The sequence below is a fragment of the Cibotium barometz genome, chromosome 50, assembly GCF_041138505.1.
Source record: "Cibotium barometz isolate CiBa-2024 chromosome 50, ASM4113850v1, whole genome shotgun sequence".
Lineage (NCBI taxonomy): Eukaryota > Viridiplantae > Streptophyta > Polypodiopsida > Cyatheales > Cibotiaceae > Cibotium > Cibotium barometz.
In genome coordinates this window covers 2,847,783-2,870,821 of record NC_141095.1, presented here as the reverse complement: position 1 = coordinate 2,870,821, position 23,039 = coordinate 2,847,783, and the positions used below count along the sequence as shown (strand labels likewise).

The 23,039-nt window shown below is 44.1% G+C and overlaps 1 protein-coding gene and 1 pseudogene across 1 annotated transcript in view; both read right to left on the bottom strand.

The window, feature by feature from the left end:
* Positions 1 to 4,798: 4,798 nt before the first annotated feature.
* LOC147609721 (aspartic proteinase 39-like) overlaps positions 4,799 to 23,039 on the bottom strand; it is a 76,844-nt gene continuing 58,603 nt past the window's right edge. Inside the window, exons 10-12 of the mRNA XM_086787356.1 lie at positions 5,331 to 5,432; positions 5,151 to 5,248; positions 4,799 to 5,035 (exon numbers count right to left, since the gene is read on the bottom strand). Coding sequence (XP_086643482.1) covers positions 4,870 to 5,035; positions 5,151 to 5,248; positions 5,331 to 5,432 — 366 coding nt within the window. The 3' untranslated portion in view covers positions 4,799 to 4,869. The remainder of the gene's footprint in view (positions 5,036 to 5,150; positions 5,249 to 5,330; positions 5,433 to 23,039) is intronic.
* LOC147609722 (uncharacterized) lies at positions 8,512 to 17,174 on the bottom strand (annotated as a pseudogene).

Below are 23,039 nucleotides of genomic sequence, written 5' to 3'. Positions count from 1 at the left end.
GCACAATCACACTTTTTTTCCACGTTGGAAATAATCCCTTGGAAGGGAAGTTTTAGGTGATGCCTATAGGAACTATGCGTGCAGAGATCCTTCTCGGATGGGCCATAATAGATGCAACATCAACACAGACACCACCCTACAATTGGCGTCTAGCCACATTACCATTCTAATGATGGGTGAAGAGCCAGTTTCTGGACTGGCTCGCTTCAGAGCAGACCCAGGCATTTTCTTCAGGGAGCTGTGGATACCCCCTTCATTGATGTATACCATTTTATACCCCCAGTATGGTACAGGTTGCATATCATGATTGTATACTCCATGCATATAGCTTTGCATTCTCCTAGTAGTAGAGATCCATCCCCTCCCCCACTCATTGTACTTATTGCACACCCAGATTCAACTTTTTAGTTCAGTACTTTTTCATTTTGTTGGGATGACAGAGGATACCCCACACAGGTACACTAATTTGTCTCATAGGCCGAGTTCGGTCTTTTGGAAGACGTTAATAAAATCTTTCTCTCTCTCTCTCTCTCTCTCTCTCTCTCTCTCTCGCTTGCTTATGGTGCCTTTCTTGCTTGTGATGCTTGGTGTATGTGAATAGAACATTGATCAACATCTTTTTGATTCACCAGCACTACTAATCAAGACCATGGGAAATGGGTATGCATAGGTTAGAGAGCAAATGGATTAAAAAATACAAGGGATGGCGCCCACAGAGAAGAAGAAGGAAGGGTCGAATCCAATGATTAGCACTTGGCCAACCCTATTAGGGTCAACTCCCCGATGTGAGGCCGCTAGGGGCTCACTCTACACTCTCTTTGTGTCACCCAAAGAGAGATCCAAGCAAGCTAGGTGGTAGGAGCAAGAGGGAAGGAGCTATGGAGGACTCAACCTCTACCTCATGCCAATCGTATGCAATAAAGACAAGGTGGAGAGCAATGAGAAGGGATTGAAGGAGAGAAGGGAGAGCAATACCATTCCTAAGCAAGCAAGCAAGCCACCATAAGAGAGAGATAGAGAGAGAGAGGGAGAGAAGGCAAGAATCAATTATGACAAATGGGATTGTCCCTTTTCATATTCCATCAAATGTCTTATATACAAAAGCTTATATTCACAATGTGTGGCCGCCCAATTACAAATGGGGGCGGCCCAAAACTAGTCTTCCTAGTTTAACTAGCTCTATGTACATCGATTCCTTATGACCGGCATTACACAAGTCGTAAGCTCGGTCATCCCATGTCTCTTTTACAATTAGCGCTTAGCGCCGTTACAAAAAGATGAATTACAAAAGAGGTATAGTAGCCATACGAAAGGTCATGTTAACCAGAGTGGTTAACATGTGTCTAAGAATCCATGTAGTCTTATCCAAGTGTGGCTTTCTGTGGGAGAGGGGGGGGCATAAACTAACTCATAAGTACAATAGCATAGCTCAAGTCTGGGCGGGGGATGCATAAACTAACTCATAAGTCCAATAGCATAGCTCAAGTCTGGCTTAGTAATGGTCATGTCGATCAAGCTACCCACTATGCACCTATACATAGTAGGGTCCTCTAAAAGCTCACCTCTATCTATGAAAAGTTTAGTATTCTACTATAATGGCACTAAAATAGACTTACAACTTGTCATACCATAATTCGACATGTCCAAGCCAATGTCTAAGCCATTTTCCATTTTGCCTCCATAATAGCAAAATGCCATCACTTGATTTCACCACCTCCATACCAAGAAAATATTGTAGCTCACCCAAATATTTCATCTCAAAGTTTTACTTTAAAAGCATCCCAGCATCATGCATCCCAGCATCACTATCACCAATGTTTTTCAAGTCATCAACATAAATGACTAGCAACATGATCCCTTTATCAACCTTTTTCACATGTGCGAATGACTTAATTACCACCACTAGTGATAATCAAGTCATCCACATAAATGATTAACAACATGATCTCTTTATCAGTCTTTTTCACATGTGGATGACTTGATTATCACCACAGTGAGATAATCAAGTCAACCACATAAATGACTAACAACATGATCCCTTTATTTATCTTTTTTTTACATAAAGTAAAAAATCTACACTAGATATCTAAAATCCAATGATAACAAGATACTCTCCGATCTTCTTTGATCATGCTCTCGGTGTCTGCTTCAAGCCATACAAGGCTTTGTGTAATCTTCACACAAAATCTAAATTTTCATCACTTTCATAACTTAGTGGCTACATCAGGTAAACTTGTTCTTACAAATCACCATGCAAGAATGCATTCTTTACATCTATTTGATGTTAAGACCTCCTCGTAGTCAAGGCCATATGTTTATGCATAACCCTTTTGGCAACAACCAGGCTTGCCTTATATCTATTATGCTTGACCTTATACATCCACTTACATCAAATTTTCTTCTTATCCTTATTCAAAGGCACTCGATCCCATTTAGCACATCTATATCCAATGTTGACATCTCTTCATTCGCATGGCATCTTTCCATTTCTTATTTCTAAGTGTGCTAGTTCAAAACAAGTGGGCTCTATCTCTTATATGACTTTAACCATGTAAGCATAATGATGCGCTATCTCAACCAATCAATAAGGCATCTAGTGGACCTATATACACATGGATCAATATCAAGTGTCCTCAAAATAGCCTTGGTTCTCCAGAAGTTCACTCTCCTTGGAAAAGTACAAGAACCTATCACCCAAATATTATAGACCGTATGTGACTACATGGAGAGTTGATGATCAAGTTTGTGAACTTTTCCTTCCTGTACTTGAAAATTCACAATGTCTTTCATGTGAGCTTATTGAAGAAGTGTGTTGCACATCCAAGTCTTATATTGGATGTGAGGAGCAAGTTGCTTCTCCTACCCAAGGTTAGGTGAAATTGGAACCAAAAGCAGCTTTCGACATTGGAGAAAAGTCTCTTAGGAACAGGATCTTAATCAAATGGAATTCTTTCTTGGTTGAGGATGTTACTTGGAAAAAAGAGGAATAATTGAGAAAGATTATTCCCAGTTTATGAGATGAAGACATCTCAGATCTTCAAGGAAAAAAGATTATCCCTAGTTTCCAAGATGAGGACATCTTAGATCTTCTAGTAGTAGGGGACAATGTAAGATCCCTCTTCCCGTATCCTAATGCAATTGATGTATTAATTTTTGGATTTATTTCTAGTGAGAGAATGTTAACTTTTAATGAGATGAGCATTTTAATAAGAAACCTGAAAACCTTAGAAGTTGAGAAATTAGAGAAATACAATTCAAGATTAAAAGCCAAGTTGATGTGTGCATAAATTAACTAGGGTTTTTGCATATGCACATGTGCATATATGCACCTCTTTGTACATTTGGGGTTAGAAAAGAGAAAAATATGTATATAATATTTTTAAAAGAAATAAAAGAATTATATTTAAGAAAATTAAATAGTACAATTATTTATAAAATATAATGTATGCATTAGCCTTGGTAAAATTTATAAATAGAGTGCATATTTTATTTAATTCAAGGTTAGATGGGTGAAAGACTAAAGTCTAAGGTTGAAAGGTGAGTGCAAAACACTCGAGGATAATTTTGGGAAAGAAAGAAAATAATTAATGTGGAGATAAGCATGGTGAACTCATAAATAACTCTAGTTGTGCATAAATATAGGAGTTGACTAGACGTATGAGTGGATGCATGTAGGAGCAGTTGAGTGCATGAGAAAATTGGTGGATGCATGAAGTCTAAGGTTGAGTAACGTGAGATATGGTGTGCTACTAACTTTGAGTAAACTAATGGTGCATGTAAAGTGTGTAGCCACCATTTTCAAATATAAAAAGAGGCCCCTCCTCATGAGAAATGTACAAACTTTTTCCTAGAGAGAAGAGAGTGCTTTCTGCCCTGGTTTTAGTGATGCACATGCCCACTTGTCATATGTTAGCATTACCTAGGTTGGAAGATTTTGAAATTACAAAAAGGCTACAGGGCTCTATAGCATAGATAGCACATTGAAGAAAGCCATCACTAGTCATGTTTCCCTCCACACAAAAAAACATAAGATGAACTAGGTCAAAGGAAGAATAAGGCTAACTAGGCCCCCCACTAGTTCATCGAAGACAAAAACAGTGTTCAGGTACAACAAGTACAAAGAAGAAAAGTAATCGTGTCAAAAGACCCTTGTGTTACAAGGGTAGGTAGAAGTTTTACCTTTGGGAGGTATGACAAGCCAAGTAGAAAACTACTGATTATGGCCTTTACATTCATTTATTCCATCTAGAAACAAATCCCTTGGAGTATACATCTAGGGATATGAGAGATTCCATTCCCTTCTTGAGAAGTTCAGCCGCCGGTCCTGTCCACACCCCATTCATACAGCTTGGATTGCAGCTGGAGGTATGTTTCTTGCTTGTCATGGACGTAGTAGAACCTCCACACGTCCTTGCTCCTCTCTCTCTCTCTCTCTCTCACACACACACACACAAAGAAGGCAGGAGGGCAATCTATCATGAAGGTAGAGCACTCATTGAGGATTTTCGCTAACCCAAACAAAAACCTGGGCCAAAACCAAAACTAGAGTATTTTCAGCAAAGGTAATCTGTGCTTAACTTTACAGACAGTTATGTATTTGGTCTCATAGGTCATTTTGGCCTTTTGCATACGTTAAGATTTCTCTCTCTCTCTCTCTCTCTCTCTCTCTCTCTCTCTCTACCCACCTACCTATGTATGTATCTATGTATATGCATGTGCCTAAAATTCAAAAAAAGAACACCAAGATCTGCAAGTGGAACGAGTTTCAAAAGCTGAAAACGGAATGACTTTCAACAAATTTGTATCAACTCAAGCTGTTTTTATTAAGAAAGTACATAATACGAAAAAAATGTGTACACTTCGTGTGTGCTAATGCTGATCCGACATCTCAACACTCTGCTGTATGGTTACATATTTTTGACCTCTGAATCTCCATGTATACCACCACACTAGAATGCCAATTGCAGTGAAAATCACCAATACAAACGCAACCACTATTGCAATAAGCACCCAGAGCCTTTTTGAATCTATTGACCTGTGATTACCATTAATAGATCTCAATTTAGATGCCAATAATAAGCTAGTGTTCATCATACTAGAATGAGAAGAAACAAAGAAGAGAAGCTGCTGATAACTAGATAAGAACAAACCTGTCGTTTAGAGGTCTTATGGCCCAGTTGGTTACTTGGTACACCCCAAATGCATCACCTAGATGGACTTCATTCTTGGTTAGCTGAGCAACAATGCCCTGCCATACAAAGAGTCACGAGTTGCTAATTTGGAGAATAACAGGCTTCTCTGTGCAAATAACCTTAAGGTTGATTGCACACCTGTGCACGAGTATTCAGAAGGCGTTCATCCGTCGCGGCAATATGGACTGTGAACACAACAGTCAAGTTTCCTCCTGTGTTTGTGAAATTGATCAAACTAACCTACAGGTAAGAACAACCCACCTGTAAGCATTCGATACCATTACCACAATAACTTTGCCTGCTCTAAGCCCTCTTTAAGTACAACTATCAGCCAAAATGCAAGTGGGTGTGATCTTCATGTTAACTTGCTTGTATCAATGTAACATTTAACATTCCATTTAACATTCACTAATTAACATAACAAGAGAAGAAGTTTTCTACAAGGAACCTGCCTTTGTTATCGAGAGAGAAAAGAAAGAGAAAGAGAGGGGGAGAGAGAGAGAAGAAGAAGAAGAAGAAGAAGAAGAAGATTGTATTATCGTCCACTGGGGGCCAAATATGACCCATGGGACCAACAAACTAGTACAAGACAAAAAAAAAAAAGTCTCCTTCTGTTACTATGAAGGGTAAAACTAGCAAGCTAGTGTGTGGCATAATGTGACTCAAGCTCCTCTCTATGTTTGAAGAGTCGAGTGATGAATGCCCCCAAAACAATGGGTGTGGCTGTAAGCAATACTTGTGGCAGATGTGTGTGGCCTATATCGAGGACAAACCATGACCATATGTTCTTCTGTCTCCATGGCCTTCATGTCACAAAATTTGCAGATTCTTTCTTGCCTTGGCACCTTCTGCCATGCTCCTCTTTCAATCTCAAGCTTGTGTGATCTTGTCCAAAGACATGCTATATTCCTGTGTGCATGGGGTGGCATTGGTGTGCTTATGTATGCTTAAGTGTTGTCCTTTCCTTGTGTGTAGAATGACCAAAAATCAGGATTAATGGCATCACAATAGTACTCAAATTTAGCCTTTTTCTCAGCTGATTGACACTTGTTACGGAGTGTCTCTAGGAGGGTGTGATGGAAAACTTCCATATCCATATTTTCATGTGGCAGTTCTAGGTATTTAACTACCTTCCATCGTTTGAACCAACCTTGCAAATCTTGCATCAATCCAAAAGATAGCATCTTACTTTTATGATTCTTTTGTAGCCTCTTGCTTGTCTCCCAAGCCTTCTTGGGTAATCTATCATCATTCATACATTTGATCTTGATTATATATACTTTCATAAGGTCAGAAAATCTGAACTTATGAATTGAGGGATTTGAGAAAGAAATAATAGTGAAGAAGGACAAAGACAAAAACAAAGCATTTGAAAGATCAAAAATAAATAAACTAACAAACCTAGCTACTAAGGAGAGGAAATCAAAAGATAATATCAAAAGAAGACTTTTAATTAAGGCATTAACAAAAAAACAAAAAAAACAAAAAACAAAAACAAACAAACAAACAAACAAAAACAAAACAAAACAATTACATGAATGAAAGAAACTTAATTTTTTTTTTAAAAAAAAACATACACACACTTCTTCTTAATAAGAACTTAAAAACCTTTTGAGCTGAGATACTAAACAACAACTCAAAATAGCAAAACAAAGAACTGTAAACTCTAGACCTAAAGCACTTAAGAGCCAGAACCAAACATTAAGCTAAACTTTAAAAAAAGACTTTGACTCAAAAGTGCAACCAGTAACTCCAATGTCTGTCCGAACATGAAGTGTAGGTTCATCAACTCTATCATGCATAGAGTGGACAATAAGCTATGACATCCCTACTCACGTCATCAGTGCCCGAGAGTAGGTGCAGGTTTATATAAGGTTAGTCCAAAAGAACATGCTTTATAAAACCAACGAACTGAGTTTCTATCACTCTCTGGAGGTGATGGGCATACTCAGCCATGATAGAAACTAGCATTCAAAGTCTGCTCTAAGGTATAACAACAAAGAATCACAAAACATAGGAAAGAACCAAACTAAGTCTATATTAAGCCCTCTTCATTGCCTGACTCAATTGGTTGACAGCCCGTCTCTAGGAGTAGTATTGAGTAAGGCGTTGTAGCTTTGACACCCCGATGTCTTCTTAGGAAGGACTTTTGCATTTTCTCAATATCATCCCAAGTTGATTGTGAGATGCTTCCCCCCCATACTTCGACTCCGTACAATACTGTTTGCAGCACATGCATCAAATAACATTTGGCGTACGTGCCATCTTCTTGTATCATTGTGGCTGCAATCATTTTCAAATTGGTAATATTTGCTCCACCCTGTATCAATTCTCCGTTGTATGCATTGGCTCCATCTATAGTTGGCAGGTATGTCGATGCCAAGGTATTTGAAAGATGACACCGCCTCTATTGGCTGCCCATTGTACACAATGCATGGGAGAGTGTTTGGTTGCTGTGTTTTGACCACCATTAGCTTAGTTTTGCTCACATTTACAGTCAGGCCGCTTTCCATGCAGAAAGTACGTAGTACAAGCATTAGCTTTTGCAAGGTAACTTCATCATGTGCAAAAAAAACCACGTCATCTACATATAATAACATCAAGACAGCAGAGTGGCCAATGGTAGGCCCATACAAACTCTCTTTGCATGCAATTTCCTTCACCATCTCTTCCAGTCTATCAATGCATAAAGCAAACAGAGTGGGTGAGAGAGCACAGCCTTGTTTGACGCCCATATTGCTGTAAAATTTCTCGGACATACCATTTGTGCATTTCAATTGGCATATTACCCTTTCATAAAGCCTGCACACAGCCATTCTTAGCTCTTGTGGCACTTCTAGATGCTTCATCCGTTCCCATAGGCTATCCTGTGGCACAGTATCAAAGGCCTTCTTAAAGCCTATGAAACAACAGTAGAGGGTTTTTCCTTTTAAGTGACTCTCCTCCATCCATAGTTGCATTCCGTACCCGTCCTCATCCAATGAGTACCTTCAGTACCACTCCATACGTACCGTACATCGTATGGATAAGGTCTTCGTACCAAATATGAGGTTCAATGTACAACACTTATTTGGCCCGTTTTTTAATTATTTTGTTCAGTGGTCATTGCTCAGTAGCTAATAGATTAGTTTTTATTTCAGTATTACCATTGTCTTTCATTTTGTATGGATGCTAGATATTTCTTATTTTATATATATACATATATACATACATACATAGTAAAAAACGTGAACGTACTTAAAGTACTTATCTTGATGCATACTTTGCGTACTCGTACCGTACACGTACCATACCACACCATACCTAAAGTACTCAACCACTATGCCTCCATCATAACCCGTAGAGCAACAAGATGGTCCATAGTGCTATGTTCAGGTCTAAAACCAGCCTGGCTGTGAGCTCTCTTTTTCTCCTCTTCTACCCAAGTGCTTAGCTTTTGTTCCACAATAGTGCTATATAGTTTGGCCATTGTTGAGCCTACCATGATGGTTCAGTAGTTAGTCAATAGATTCCGGTCTCCTCCCTTGCATAGTGGCTTTATCCAATTCACTTGCCATTCCACTGGGAAACCAAATTCTAAAGCATGGTTCAAGATCATTGACATACATTTTTGCATGTGTTCATTAGAGAGAGAGAGAGAGAGAGAGAGAGAGAGAGATTAACGTCTGCGAAAGGCCAAAGTGGCCTATGAGACCAAAACATAGTACACAACTGATAGTGTCTCATCAAAAGAAAGTCCTAAACAGCTATGAAAGGAAAATATTCCTACTGAGGTGCAAAAGTGTATAATATCTACAACTAGCATAAGACTGGTGTAATCTACTCATCTCAATATCTCTCTCATGGGGTGCTGTAAGATAGAGAAACTAAAGTGGCAAGGTAGTCGTCTCCTGTGTGGCAGGTGATGATGGCTCTAATCCACCGGTGATGAAGCGGCCGTGGACGAGGTCCTGGTAAGCGTGGGCGTCTCGCTCGACAAAGTGCTATGGCTCTATCAAGGGTGACTCCTCCTGAAGGACGTCTATGGGACGTCTGGCTTGCCGAGGGGGTAGTGGAGGTCTTGGTCGTATCTGCCGGGGTGGTCCTGGCCCTGAAAAAATCTGTCATTGCTCGTTGGTGGGGTGGGTCCTGGTGTGCTGTCCCGGCTCGTAGGAGAGCCTCTTGATGGCGTCTGAGCTCCCATAAGAAAAGCCCCAAACACCTCTGATCCTCAAACTCCACATGTCGTAATGGTCCAAAACCCTCTCGGAAGAGACACCAGTATCTCCCTTGTATCTCATAGTACACAGTACATCGGCATATGTAGTGCTCTTCTGACTCCACTTCCTGGTGACATAGAAGACAAATGCAGTCTTCTGGTCTTCTGGCTTCATCCCCTCGTATCTGCCAATCTCTACCCTCAGCTGATGTGATGAAGTCCAGATCTGTACAATGGCACTGGGAATGCCATGTTGGACATGGGTGTCCATGTATGTAGACCATGTCACAAAACCATCTGAGGAGAGATGTAGAAAATGGTCCCGATAGTGGGCCATCTTCGTGCCTAGTCGTAGGGGGGGGCTGGACAGTGTCCTTTCTGCATTTAGCCGCACGATGACCATCCTGATCACCCTATTTTGCTCAGAGAGAGAGAGAGAGAGAGAGAGAGAGAGAGAGAGAGAAATGAAATGATATATTAACGTCTTCAAAAGGCCAAAATGACCTATGAGACCAAAAAGGTTACAACAATTGGTGGATCTGATACAATGTCTGTGTAAGAAAAGCTAAAACATCTAAACAGTAAACTGAAACTAAAACAACAACTATGGGAAAAAGTAAGGTACTAGGAGCTCCTAATGGATAACATCTGGGAAGGAAAACTCCAACAACAAAGGTAAGCATCATATACATCACTATCCAAAGATGTCTCTCATCAATCGATGGCGGATATCCTCAATGTCCTCCATGGTGAGTACTCTGACTGGACGTCTCCCATGCCGTGCTAGTATGGTCCTGATCCTCTGTTGTAGTCTCCGCCAGTGTCGAGATGGGCCTCTCGTCTTAGGGCGCCTGGACCGCCCCAGCTCTATAGCCCGATCAATCAGTGTACCTCTGGTGCGGCTATACTCGCGGGCTAGCTGCAATGCCAGCTGGCTTGACTGCTCAATCTCTGGTCGAAAGAAGTCTGTAATCTGCCTCTGTAGGTGTCTCTCCCTCTCTGATCCCCTCCCTCTCAAGAGACCCTCTCTATGTCTACGCAGCTCCAGCAAGTATAATCCGAGGCATCTCTGATCTTGGTATCGCATGACTCTGGAAAGTGGTCCGAAACCCTCTCTGAACAGGCAGTGAAAACGGCCTCGTATCTCATAATATACTGGACAATGACATATGTAATGTAACTGTCTCTGGCTCCATCTGGCACAACTGACAAATCCTGGCCTCAGCTGGTACTCCTCTGAATCTACCAGTCTCAATCTCTAGCTGGTGTGAGGATGCCCATGAGAAAGATGAGTATCCATGTAGCTGGGTCTAATCACAAAGCCATCCTCCGTGAGCTGGAGAAGATGATCTCTATAGAAAGCCATCTTCGTACCAAGCTCGTGTGTTGGTTGTATCCATGTCCTCCTAGTGTCCAGCTGAGTCAAGTCTTGCCTAACAAGTCTGGTAATCTCTGCTCGTGTGAGAGAGAGGGAGGGTGCATCCACGGAGTACTGAAATGGAGGTAGCCTGTCCATACTAAAGCCATGCAGCTGGAACCAAGCTGTCATCTGTGCATACCAACATGATCCGTCTCCCTGTGATGCCAACTGTCGTGAAGACTCCACGGCTAAGCGAGCATATCTGTCTCTAGGGAGAGCCCAAGTGCTATGTATAAAGGAGACTGATCGAGTGAGTGCCTCTACTACCAGCCATCTCTGCACGGATAATATCGTGTGGTACAGAGGCCTTGGCCCTAATCATCCGCGAAATCATAGAAACCAAGGGCCTCTCCATACATCTCCATCCATCAGTGCTACTAGCTCGGCTGTGGTGATCCACTGAGGGTCCCCATATCTCCACTCCATACAACATGGCTGAAGTGACCAAAGTGTCAAAGAGCCAGAGCTTTGTTCGAGGTTCCTGAAACTGAACCTGGGAACACATCCTCTCTAGTCTCCCCAATGCTGCATAAGCTCTGGTCAATCTGGTCTCCGCTGCTCTCCTCAAGGAAAATAGCGGGCCACTAAAAACCACACCAAGGTAAGTATATGCATTTGTATACTCCACTGTCTCCTGACCATATGTAAAGGTGGGTGCTGACCTCCTAACCCACTGTGCTGTGGTGTTAAACACCATCACCTTGGTTTTACCAAGGTTAACAGACAATCCACTGTCCTGTGCAAACGTGTGCAATGCATCCAAATGACGCTGCATCCCCTCTGGAGAATTTGAGATCAACACAATATCATCAGCATACAATAACAGCGGAATCCATGTCCCTGCTAGTTGTGCTTCTCTGTCACCCTCCCACTCTACATAGTCCGAAACCTCATCCACATACATCCCAAATAAGGTGGGAGAAAGGGGACAGCCTTGTTTCACCCCAATAGTGGAGTGAACCATCTTAGATATACCCTGAGTAGTACGTACCTGCCCCACAACTGTCTTGTATAAAGCCATGATTCCCCAAATCAGCTATGTGGACACTCCCATCTCCTGTAGTCTGTGCATCAGTCTGGCTCTCGGTACTGTGTCAAAAGCTTTGCGGAAATCCACAAAGCAACAATAAATCCTCCTGCCATATGATCTGCCCTCTTCAATAATAGCTCTGAGTGTCAAGATATGGTCAAGAGTGGAGAAACCTCTCCTGAACCCTGCCTGCCCTGATGCACGTATGCCCTCTCTCTCTGCCCATCTACTCAACTCCTGCTCAAGAATAGATGCATATAATCTAGCCAATGTGTGACCAATCATGATGGTACGATAATTCCCAAGAAGCATGGGATCCCCTGACTTGAAGATAGGCACAATCGTGGACATATTCCAAGTCTTAGGAAAACCCTCACACATGGCTCGTTTAAACATCATAGCAATAAGCTTTGCAAGCATATCTCTGGCATGAATAAAGTGCTCTGCTACCAAACCATCATGATCATATGCTCTCCCAGTCCTCATCCTGTCAATAGCTTTCCTTACCATCTCAGCAGTAAAGAAAGCACACGTCTCTAGGCATGGCTTCGATGGGTCTAGCAAGGGTGGCTGTCCCGGTGCTGTGTACAGGGATGCTGCATACTCACCCCAGATATCTGTGGAGGTAATGGTTGGTGATGGTGAATGCTCATGGAATAGTCTCCATGCCTCGCCTAAGTTCTGACTCATAAATAACTAATACAAATCCCTCTCTAACTGAGCAAGCTGAGCCCTCTTCTTCCGTCACACTAGGCGCCGGAAGGTAATCCGTGACTGTCTCTGAGTGGTAACACCCATGAGCACCTCTCTCTGTAATCTGATCCTCATCTCTCTGCACTCCTCATCATACCAGCTGTTCTAGGGCATGTTCCCAGATCATCTCCGTGTAGGGTGACTATGGGGATATGCCTCTGATGCTGCAGCATGAAGCGTCTCTATCAATATCTGAGTGAGCTCATCTAATGGCTGTCCCGACTCCTCGGCACATAAGCGTCTGTATATCTCATCCGTGTACACGGTGTCAATCTCCCTCGTAAAGGTATAACGAATGTGTGTGGAGACTTGTCCCAATGGAGCTGTGCTGAACTGAAATGTGAGAGTGAAGGACAAGATAGCATGATCCACTGCTACTCCAACCGGCCTAGTGCCTACCATAAAATCCTAAAAAAAGGGAATGAGACTGGGCTGAGCCATAGCATAGTCCACTGTACTAGGAAAGCAAGTGAAACCACCCGCTGCCGGGAATCTCTGTAGGCCATTCAGGATGGCCAATCCATGTGCAGTCCCCATGTCTATCAAATACCGCCCATACTTAGTGCGTTCCTCATCCTGTGAGAGTCTAGATAGGCCCATATCCCTAACATCAAGCTTCCTCAACATCTCCTCTGAGATATCATAAAATACTGTCTGGTCATGAGCAGTCCTGGACTTGAAGTCCCCCAGGAGAATGATGTCACCATCCCTGGAGAACTCCCAAATGTCATCATCCAAAATAGAAAAGGGAGACTGCCCGCTAGGTGATGCATACACTGATGTACTAGGAGCAAAATAGCATATAGCAATGTAGAGATATCTGCCCGTCTCTGCCCTCAGTCTAGCCCACATGTACCTAGCCTGCTCATCTCTGCAGACTATATGTATCAGTGGCTACAGCTCCTCTCTAAACAATACTGCCACTCCTCCTGAGCCCCGTCCTCTATGCTCTGAATGAGTATCCTGTCTACAAGCTGTCTCCCATTGGTATCCACTAACATGTGGCATGGACTGTCCAGGAGCTTGTTGCGTCTCAAAGTAGAAGATGATGTCCCTCCCAGTGAATCTATCCTCAAAAGCCCCTACATCAAGGCGTAGAGATCCATTACAATTCCAAGTAGCAACTTTGAGTGTAGTCCCATAGGTCTCGCGCCGTCATGAAGAGCGCCTCTCCATAATCACCACTCTACCATCTCTATAGAAGGGCACTTTCTCTTTCTCTCGGGCTGCCCTTATCTCCGGCATAACTTCTTTCATGTGGGCAAGCTGCCAGAGTGTGAGGTCATCTCCAAGAAATATTCCCGTCTTCTTGAGTGTAGGACGTCTCTTCAAGAAGTCCTTCGCTTCCATGGAGGGGAAACGAATGATAAGTACTCTCTCCTTAGAAGATTCGCCACTACCTTCTCTCTTCTTTCCCACTCTCCATGCCTTTGTGTGCGTGGCTTCAATGCCCATCATAGAGAAGAGCTCCTTGGTTTCCCCTTCCGCATCATCACGGTCTTTAGACCGGACACTCGTACATGTAAGGCCAGGGTCTTTCTCCTTTGCTCCTCTTCAAGGGTCATGTTGATGATGGTGGGAGTGGGGATGGGTGGCGATTCTTTACCTTTCCCTTTCTTGGCGACCTCGATCCATTTCTCCGCCTCGTCCATCTTCTTTTGTGTCTCTGTGATCACCTCCACCCATGAAGATGTCTTCTCTTTATGTTGCTCCTCCTCCTCTCGAATGATCCTCGTTTGTTCCTTGATGGTATTCAGCTCTCTTTTTGAGGGCTGAGATTTCAGCCGCTTGACTTTTAGCATGCAATTTGGCCTCCACTTGTTCCTCCTTTAGGGCTGAAATCTCAACCTCTTGCCTGGATGTTCTCTCTTCGAGCTCTTGGATTTTGTCAAATCCCTTCTTGAGTTTGGAGAGGCGGTATATGATTGCGGTAACGGAAGAGTCGACCATCTTCTTGTTTTCTTTGATAATTGTGCTGAGCTTGTCCTCCACCTTCACGAGCTCCTCTTTAACTCCGGTCTTGGCCATGACTTTTTGCAGTACTTCCCACAGCCAATGGACTAAAATTTAATCCATGACACCTGCGCGCAGCGCGAAACAGCAACAGGGGGGGGGGGGGGGGGGAGGGGGTTCAAGCCATGTACAGGACAGGCGGAAGGTAGAGAAGAGGGGGGGAGGCGGGGGCTGAGAGGACAGGCGGGAGAGAGAGAGAGAGGAGAGGAGGCGAGGGGCTGGCGGGCAGAGAGGGCAGGAGGCGCAGAGAAGGGGGGGGGGGGGGGGGGGTAGCGGGCAGAGGGGTACAGGGGCTGGCGGGCAGAGAGAGAGGGCAGGGGGGGCTGGTGCAGAGAGAGAGAGAGAGAGAGAGAGAGAGAGAGAGATGTTATAGACGTGTACGAGAGACCTGAAGAAAGAAAGAAAGTTGAATTAAACGTCTTTCGAAAAAACCCGAAGGGTCTATGGGACCAAGCTAAGTGTTACAACAGTTCCATGAGATAAATCAATCAACGTAAAGAAAAACATAGACAACTAGTTACATGTACAATGATGATGACAATAGGCATATCTGCATACATGTGAAAATGTGTATCTCTGTATCATAGCAGTACATAAGGAAAGCTCATATGTGTGGGGTATCATCCTCGTTCATCAAGAATATCCAACATAGGGGAGTCAATGACAATCAAGAGGCTTGCCATGTCCACTGCTGGTGGGAAAATGTCTCGACAACACTGGAGGAACTCCCTAGAACTACTGTTTGGAGGGTTGTCGTGAACCCAAGTCCCGTAGGCATCAGGTGCGCTGTCGCTGGTGAGCACAGTCCAGGTTGACTCCAGGATTGAGGTGCATTGTGGGCCGGTGCAGTATGGCATCTAGTCTTCTTCGGAGGATCTACGGGTGCGGGTGTCTCGCAGGATTACTGACCGGTGCTATCATCCCATCCTATATCAAAAAAAAGCTAGTGATGATCAGTTATGAGGTGACTCGACTCTCCAGGCTGTACTATGCTCTCTCTGATTAGGGAGTCCCTGTGTTTGCCGAGCTCCATCAAGTAAAGTCCTAGGCATCTCTGATATGGGAAATTGATGATCCTCGACAATGGTCCAAATCCCTCCTGAAAGAGGGATCTCCCCCTGTTCTCATAGTATACTCGGCATCTCAGATGTACTGCTCCTCTGTCTCGATCTCCCTAGAGCAGAGTCTACAAATCTTGAATCCCCTGGAAAATGCCCTTTGCTCTAAAGGTCGCCATCGAAGGTGGTGAAATGAGATCCACATGGTACCCGTGCAAGTATCCCCACCTCTCAATGGATCCATCTGCTGTAATTGTCAAGTGGTGATCTTTGTAGAACTGCATCTTCATGAGTAGCACCAGGGGTGCAAGCCATGTGATGTGGGTGTGTAGGCTGAGGAGATCAGAGATTGATGGTATCCTAGGGCGTGAGATGGAGGGAGGTAGCATCTAGAAGGTTGTAGAGGATCCATGTGGAGCCCGTGTGGAGAACCAGCGGGCGACCATACCCGATCATGCCCCTTCTTTGCTAGCTATCACGAAGACTCCCAAGCAAGCCTCAATAAACTGTGGTTGTCCAAAGTGTGGAGGTGATACATGTATGTCACACCAAAAGTGCATCTACCACCAGAAGATTGCCCCGAACTCAGATAGGATGGTTTGCTCCGGATCATGAAGGAGAATATCATGACCGGAGCCTCTCAATCCTCTTCCAGTCCTGCTTACCAAGGTCTGGCCCCCACAAAGCAGCCCTGTACATCACCTCTGGGATCACGAAGGTGTCGCTATTGTTGGTCATGTCCATGTCCACTCCCGGCTAATTCAGGTGTGAACCCAGCTTACTCACGGGCACTTTTTCCCTGTGATGACTGGACACAGGTTTTTTCCCCGTGTGAACACACTTATGTGTGTTGGGCACTTTGCCCTAGGCCTTTTAGTACTCACTTGTACTTTCATTTCATATCATTATTGAGTACATCTTTTCCAGCACTCACACGTTTCTCTTTGCTTGAGGTTGTGTGTGTGTGTGTGTGTGTGTGTGTGTGTGTGTGTGTGCAGGCTAGCTTCCCTCCTACCCAACATTGGTATCAGAGCCGGGTTAGGGTTAGGGTTAGGGTTACATCCTGCTGCCCCCCAACATTAGGGTTAGGGTTTACCCACCTGCTGCCCTTCCGCCTATTGCACACTTTACACACCACACTCTCTCTCTTATTATTATTATTTTTTTTTTTTAAACAGTCGTGTTCTTCTCTCCCTTGCTGTTGGCAACCTATACTGCCCGTACTTGCTGCAACAATTGTGTGATGTCCGTACGCTGTACTGTACCGCCGTCGTACGCTACCCTCTGCTGTGCGCCACTACCGCCGCCACTGCGCGTCGTCGACCTTCAGATCCGTCACCCATGCGCCGCCACCTCCAACGCCTGCCAGATCTGGGGTCGCCGCCTTCAGATCTGCCATCGCTGCCCTCAGATCTGCACCGCCTGTTATCTGCCCAACACCGCCCGTCATCTGCCCAACGCCGCCCGTCGCCTGCCCGCTGTTAAAGCCTACTTGCTGTCTCGACGCCATCGACGACGCTGCGCCGCCGTCACCTAGATCTGCGTCGCCCCGCCTCAGATCTGCGCCGCCTCATGCCCGTACTATCTAGATCTGCTCTGCTACCTGCTGCCATACTGCATCCTGTACCGTACGATTGTACCTGCTCTGGTTCAACTATATAGTACCTAATCTGCCCAAAGCAACTTCAAATCTCAGATCTGCAAGGTTTGTGAAATTTGCAAGCCTGGAATTGCACATTTTGCCTGTTAAAAATTAGGACTTTACACCATTGAGCCTGCAATTGCAACATTGGCACACATTGGCATTGATTTCAGTAGATTTGGCTCATAATTACACTAGAAATTTGGGGATTTTGGAGAAATTGGCACTATTCGCAGGCAATTTTGGGTATTACAGGCACATTTGGTTGACATTGGGGCATTTCCCCCAAATTTTTGGGTATTACAGGCACATTTGGTTGGCATTGGGACATTTCCCCGAAATTTTTAGGTATTACAGGCACATTTGGTTGGCATTGGGGCATTTCCCCCAATTTTCTGGGTATTACAGGCACATTTGGTTGACATTGGGGCATTTCCCCCAATCTTTGGGCATTACAGCATTTGGTACAGGTGACAATCGCATTAACAGATTTACAGGTGCAGATCCGGTTCAGATTTGGTCTAATTGGCTGCCTAAAAATTAGGGCTTTTCTACATTGAGCCCATTTTTGGAGCATTCGACCAATTTACCTTTGATTTGCCAGGATTTGCGCACTTGCAGCTCTTACAGGTGTCAGCTGATTGTGTTTTTCACAGCACATGTATACATTTGTGGTTTGCTGCAGTATATGTATGCCATTGTGGACACTTTGACAGATTTGCATCATCGTGCAGTACACTTGCAGATTTGGGACATGCATATGTATTTCTCGTGGTGAAGGAGTTCCCTTTCAGTCCATTGATTATCCTGCTATTTATCTCCCGCATTCTTACGGTTTTGTTGGGCATTGCCTACTTGTGGTGACTTGTGACGACAGATTTGTTGTGTTAGCATGGCCAGCAGTAACAATGACCTCTTTGGAATGCTATCTCAAGAGAACAAGCTCAATGGGGACAACTACCCTATGTGGGCTTATATGATGCGTCATGTTTGGTTGCCAAAAATGTATGGCTGTATGTGGATGGCACTGAGGAGCGTCCTCTTGCACCTACTCCTGAAGTGATTCCCGCTCACCCTCATGCAGGTCCACCTCCTCGTCTTCCTCCTGCTCAGCAGCAACGTACTTGGGATGCTAGGGATGCTCAGGCCCATGCATTGATTGCTCTCTCGTGCCACAGGCATATCATTCCGCACATTCGTTCTTGCACCACTGCAAAGGGTGCTTGGGATACCTTGGCGGCGGCGTATTCAAGTCTCAATGAGGCTCGTGTAGCTTACCTTCAGAAGCACCAAGAAAGACGACACCATGGGCCTTTACCTCGTATCCTATGCTGTTGAACAAAGAATAATATGTGCAGAATATCCACAAAATTTCCTTTTGCCCGGCAAAGTCCATGAAGATGACGAAGAAGGGCTAACAATCAGCCCACCTGTTGTACTGACCAGCTCTATCTGATCACACAGTCTGTTCAGCAAAAACCCAAAATGTACGACCAAAAAACTATACGACTAGATATGAAAAAGCTATATGGCCATTGTAGGACCAGGTTAAACACTGTAGGACCAGGTCTCAACTGCTTCTACCTGACTGTGCGTCTAGACCCAGCTGCTATCGTACAACTGTACTGCACTGTCTGTACAGTATGGACACTTGCACAAGCCGTATGATGGTTGTGCCTAATGTACGGAGGTCTGATGCACCTGCTTGAAAGCCAGGTGCATCAAGCCGTATGATGGTTGTGCCTAATGTACGGAGGTCTGATGCACCTGCTTGAGAGCCGGGATCAGCTTATTATTCACTTTTGTCACATGAAAGTTCGGCTGGAACACCTTGATCCGCACGTCGATGCCCTGCAGAAGATGGTGACCAGCTGAAGCCTGATAGCAATGCAAGAGAGTAGTCGCCAGCCGTCTTCCAAGCTCCCAACTCTTCATGTGTACAAATCAGCCCTCAAACCACCTTTTTTATGTTGCTTTCGTTGTTTGAAAGCACCTGATTGTTTTTAATAATCTCATCTCCTTTTCTTTCAATAGGTGCCTAGCAAAAGGGGTATCCACATGGATAATACTTATCCCCGATACAAAAGCACTTTAATAACTTGGCCCAAACACAGTATAACACAAGTTTAAAGGTGAATATGTACATTTAATGCTTAAGCAATAAATATACTTACCACCTGCAAAACCCATGAGGAACACCGTGTTAATCCCAAACAAGTTGTGCCCATGTAACTTAGAGTATTACCCATTTGCTTTCTTGTTTCCAAATGTCCAAAAACACCATCAAGTATACCGTTGTTCTAATATCACAATGGGCCGTTGCCCAAAGATCGCTAAGTGCCCATTGGCCCGAGATCTAGAAATAGTCTGTAGCCATTGTTCAAGGTTACTGAACATCACAACGGCCATTGCCAATGTTTAGTACCTCCCATCTTGTCCTACACGGATTCACAACAGCCATTGCCAATGTTTAATACCTCCCATCTTGTCCTACACAGATTGACACATGGGTGCGACCCATTTAATCCATACAAAAGTTCAACACCAATATGTCTTGCATGCTTTAAGATAGTCATAACCTGTAAGTCCAAGAAATTAGTGATTTGTGATATCCCCCTGGCTTATATTCGGTTGTCCGCATCAAAGGGAGGCCTAGATCATGAACACTCCATTGTGCACAGTCATGCTAGCAATCTCCCTAGTAATCTGAGGAAGGCCTAGGTCATGAACATTCCATTGTGTATCCATGCTAGCAATCTCCCTATACTTCCAAAGTCTTCACAAGCTCTTGGCCTTGCTTCACACAAATCAAGTGACACTAAGAAGTATGTGACCACTAGTCAACAACTCCCAAATGTCCATAAAAGCAATCCCATTGCCAATCCATGATATGCAATCATAAGCTCTTGATAGCATCATCCATTTCTATGATTTCAATAACAAACTCCATATGGTCTTTTGCCACGCCTGGTTGTACCACATAATCCAAAAGTTTCCTTCCCAAGCATCAACATAACAAGTTTCACAAAATCTATAAAGAGGCCACATGATATACATGGTAACTACACGATATACATGGTAACTACATGCATATCCACAAGTCCACATACATACATTCCATTGCTCAAATGCTAATCATGATTCATAGCACACCAACCTCAACATGGTTGCCTATCAAAATAATTGATTGCATAAACACATAAGACATTCATTGTTGCAAGTACCTTCCTGCAAAGATACGTACTATCCAGCTGTCTTTACAACCATGCTTTTGTGTCCCCCTTCCCAGCTTAATAGCCGAATCATCTTCTACGTCTCTGGCATCTTTAGGCTTCATCTTAAGTGGGTTGTCCACTCTTTTTTGCTCATAACCAGCCCTCCACATCTACAATCGCATAACACATGTTCAACAAATATGCAATTGCCAACTTTTGCAATTCCTCAACACCCATCTCTGTAGTAATGTCCTCAAAAGTCACATATTGTGTCGAAACCTTTGTCTTGACTTCCAAGATTTTCCAAACACCTTGGTTCTCTCTCAAAGTTATGAGCTCATGTGCCTCACACATCACACACCTTGGTTATCTCTCAAAGTTATGAGCTCATGTGCCTCACACATCAAAGCACCCGTCTCATGGTAGGGAATGTTCTCCACACTCTTAGACAAATGGTTGGTTAGCAGCGTAGACCTTCCCTTGACTCTAGATTGCTTCTTGGAATTGCGTTACGATGAAATGGCCCTCCTAGGATGCTACAACATGCTCTCGCTTCTTGTCTCCAAAGGATTTTTGGCTCTTGGGTATCACCCGCAAGCTCACCACCCCTTTTGACTGCAAGGGTATCATCAAAATTTGTGGCGTAAAGGCAGACATCATCAAGTGAGTAAATATTGTTCCAGAAAACCTCATTCTAATAATCCGGCAAGAAGGCCAAGCAAGTATAGCATACAAACCAACACATGCGGCTCCTCAAGGGCCTTACAATGGTTCACCAGGTCTTTAAACTCCTAGGGATAATTATCCAGGCTCTTCTTTCTCATCTCCAATTTAAACAACCATCAGAAACTATCTATTGTAACACGCAGAAGCTCTGAGAGTCTTCTTTCAGCCCTAAACACCACTTAGAACATGCTGATGCAAAAACGTAGACAGAAGGGAGAGTAAAGAGAGAGAGAGAGCTGGAAATTCAGTATATTCATATGGTACAAAAAGGTACCCTAAATCTACAGCCATAGGCTGCCTTCCTGAAAAGGTGGAATACACCCAAAACAGTCCTATACTAAGGACCCACTCCCTAGTGGAGTGAATGAATGAATCAACGAGCATAGTTGCCTATTTATAGGCCCTTGGACAAAAGGAGAACTGACCGACTAGCAGTCGGACAGCCGACTGGACAAAATCTTATAAAGCTTGATGCGCCTGCAGCCACCTCTCATTTGGTTCAGCCTACAGTCCTTCTTGCAGCCGACAGTACCCTCCTTGCAACCGACAAGATCCAAGTCCTTCTCCAAGTCCACACTAGCCAAAACAACACTTTATGCTGCAACTTCTGGTTCTTATGATCTTTTTCTGGCTGCCCCTTTTGGACTAGCGTCAGGATATGTCCATGGGCAAACATACACATGACATCCCCCTCTGCTAAACTTGATGACGGGATTCCAACCTGTTCTTAGATGACTGTCATCATCCCACTCTGTTCCCTGAGTCCCTCTGTCATCCATCCGTCTCTGCCAACCCTTTTCACTGAAAACCCGGCCCGGTCTCCAAAACCACTCTGACTCTGAATAATATCTATGCATCTGTTCCATCCAGTCCCCAATCCGTTCCTGCCCTGCCTTTGAACACCGTCTTGGTCTTCATTCTTGAGAAATGAGTCTGGCACTCTCACTCCACCCCTTGGAGGATAATCCTCCCTTGGGACCGTTGTGCGAGAACCTATCTGGCTCACAGGACTGCCATCCCCTCTGGCTTTGTGGAACACCGCCAACAAACCTCCTGGGAGTTCTTCCCGATCTTGTGTTCCTTGCCTTGGGCTTCGTACCCATGCACTTTCCTATACCTTGGACCTGTACACCATCATATGGGACTAAAACACTGTTTAGCCTTGCTGGGCTGGATGCTTTGATACCAATGTAACACACGGAAGCTCTGAGAGTCTTCTTTCAGTCCTAAACACCACTTAGAACATGTTGATGCAAAAACGCAGATAGAAGGGAGAGTAGAGAGAGAGAGAGCTAGAAATTCAGTATATTCATATGGTACAAAAAGGTACCCTAAAGCTACAGCCATAGGCTGCCTTCCTGAAAAGGTGGAATACACCCAAAACAGTCCTATACTAAGGACCCACTCCCTAGTGGAGTGAATGAATGAATCAATGAGCACAGTTGCCTATTTATAGGCCCTTGGACAAAAGGAGAACTGGCCGACCAGCAATCGGCCAGCCGACTGGACAAAATCTCATAAAGCTTGATGCGCCTGCAGACAGCCGCCTCTCATCTGGTTCAGCCGACAGTACCCTCCTTGCAGCCGACAGGATCCAAGTCCTTCTCCAAGTCCACACTAGCCAAAACAGCACTTTATGCTCCAACTTCTCGTTCTTATCATCTTTTTCTGGCTGCCCTTTTTGGACTAGCGTCAAGATATGTCCATGGGCAAACATGCACATGACATCTATCTTGTTTATAGAGACAAATTGTGTCTTAAACACATGCTGAAAATCAGCCCACGTTGTTGA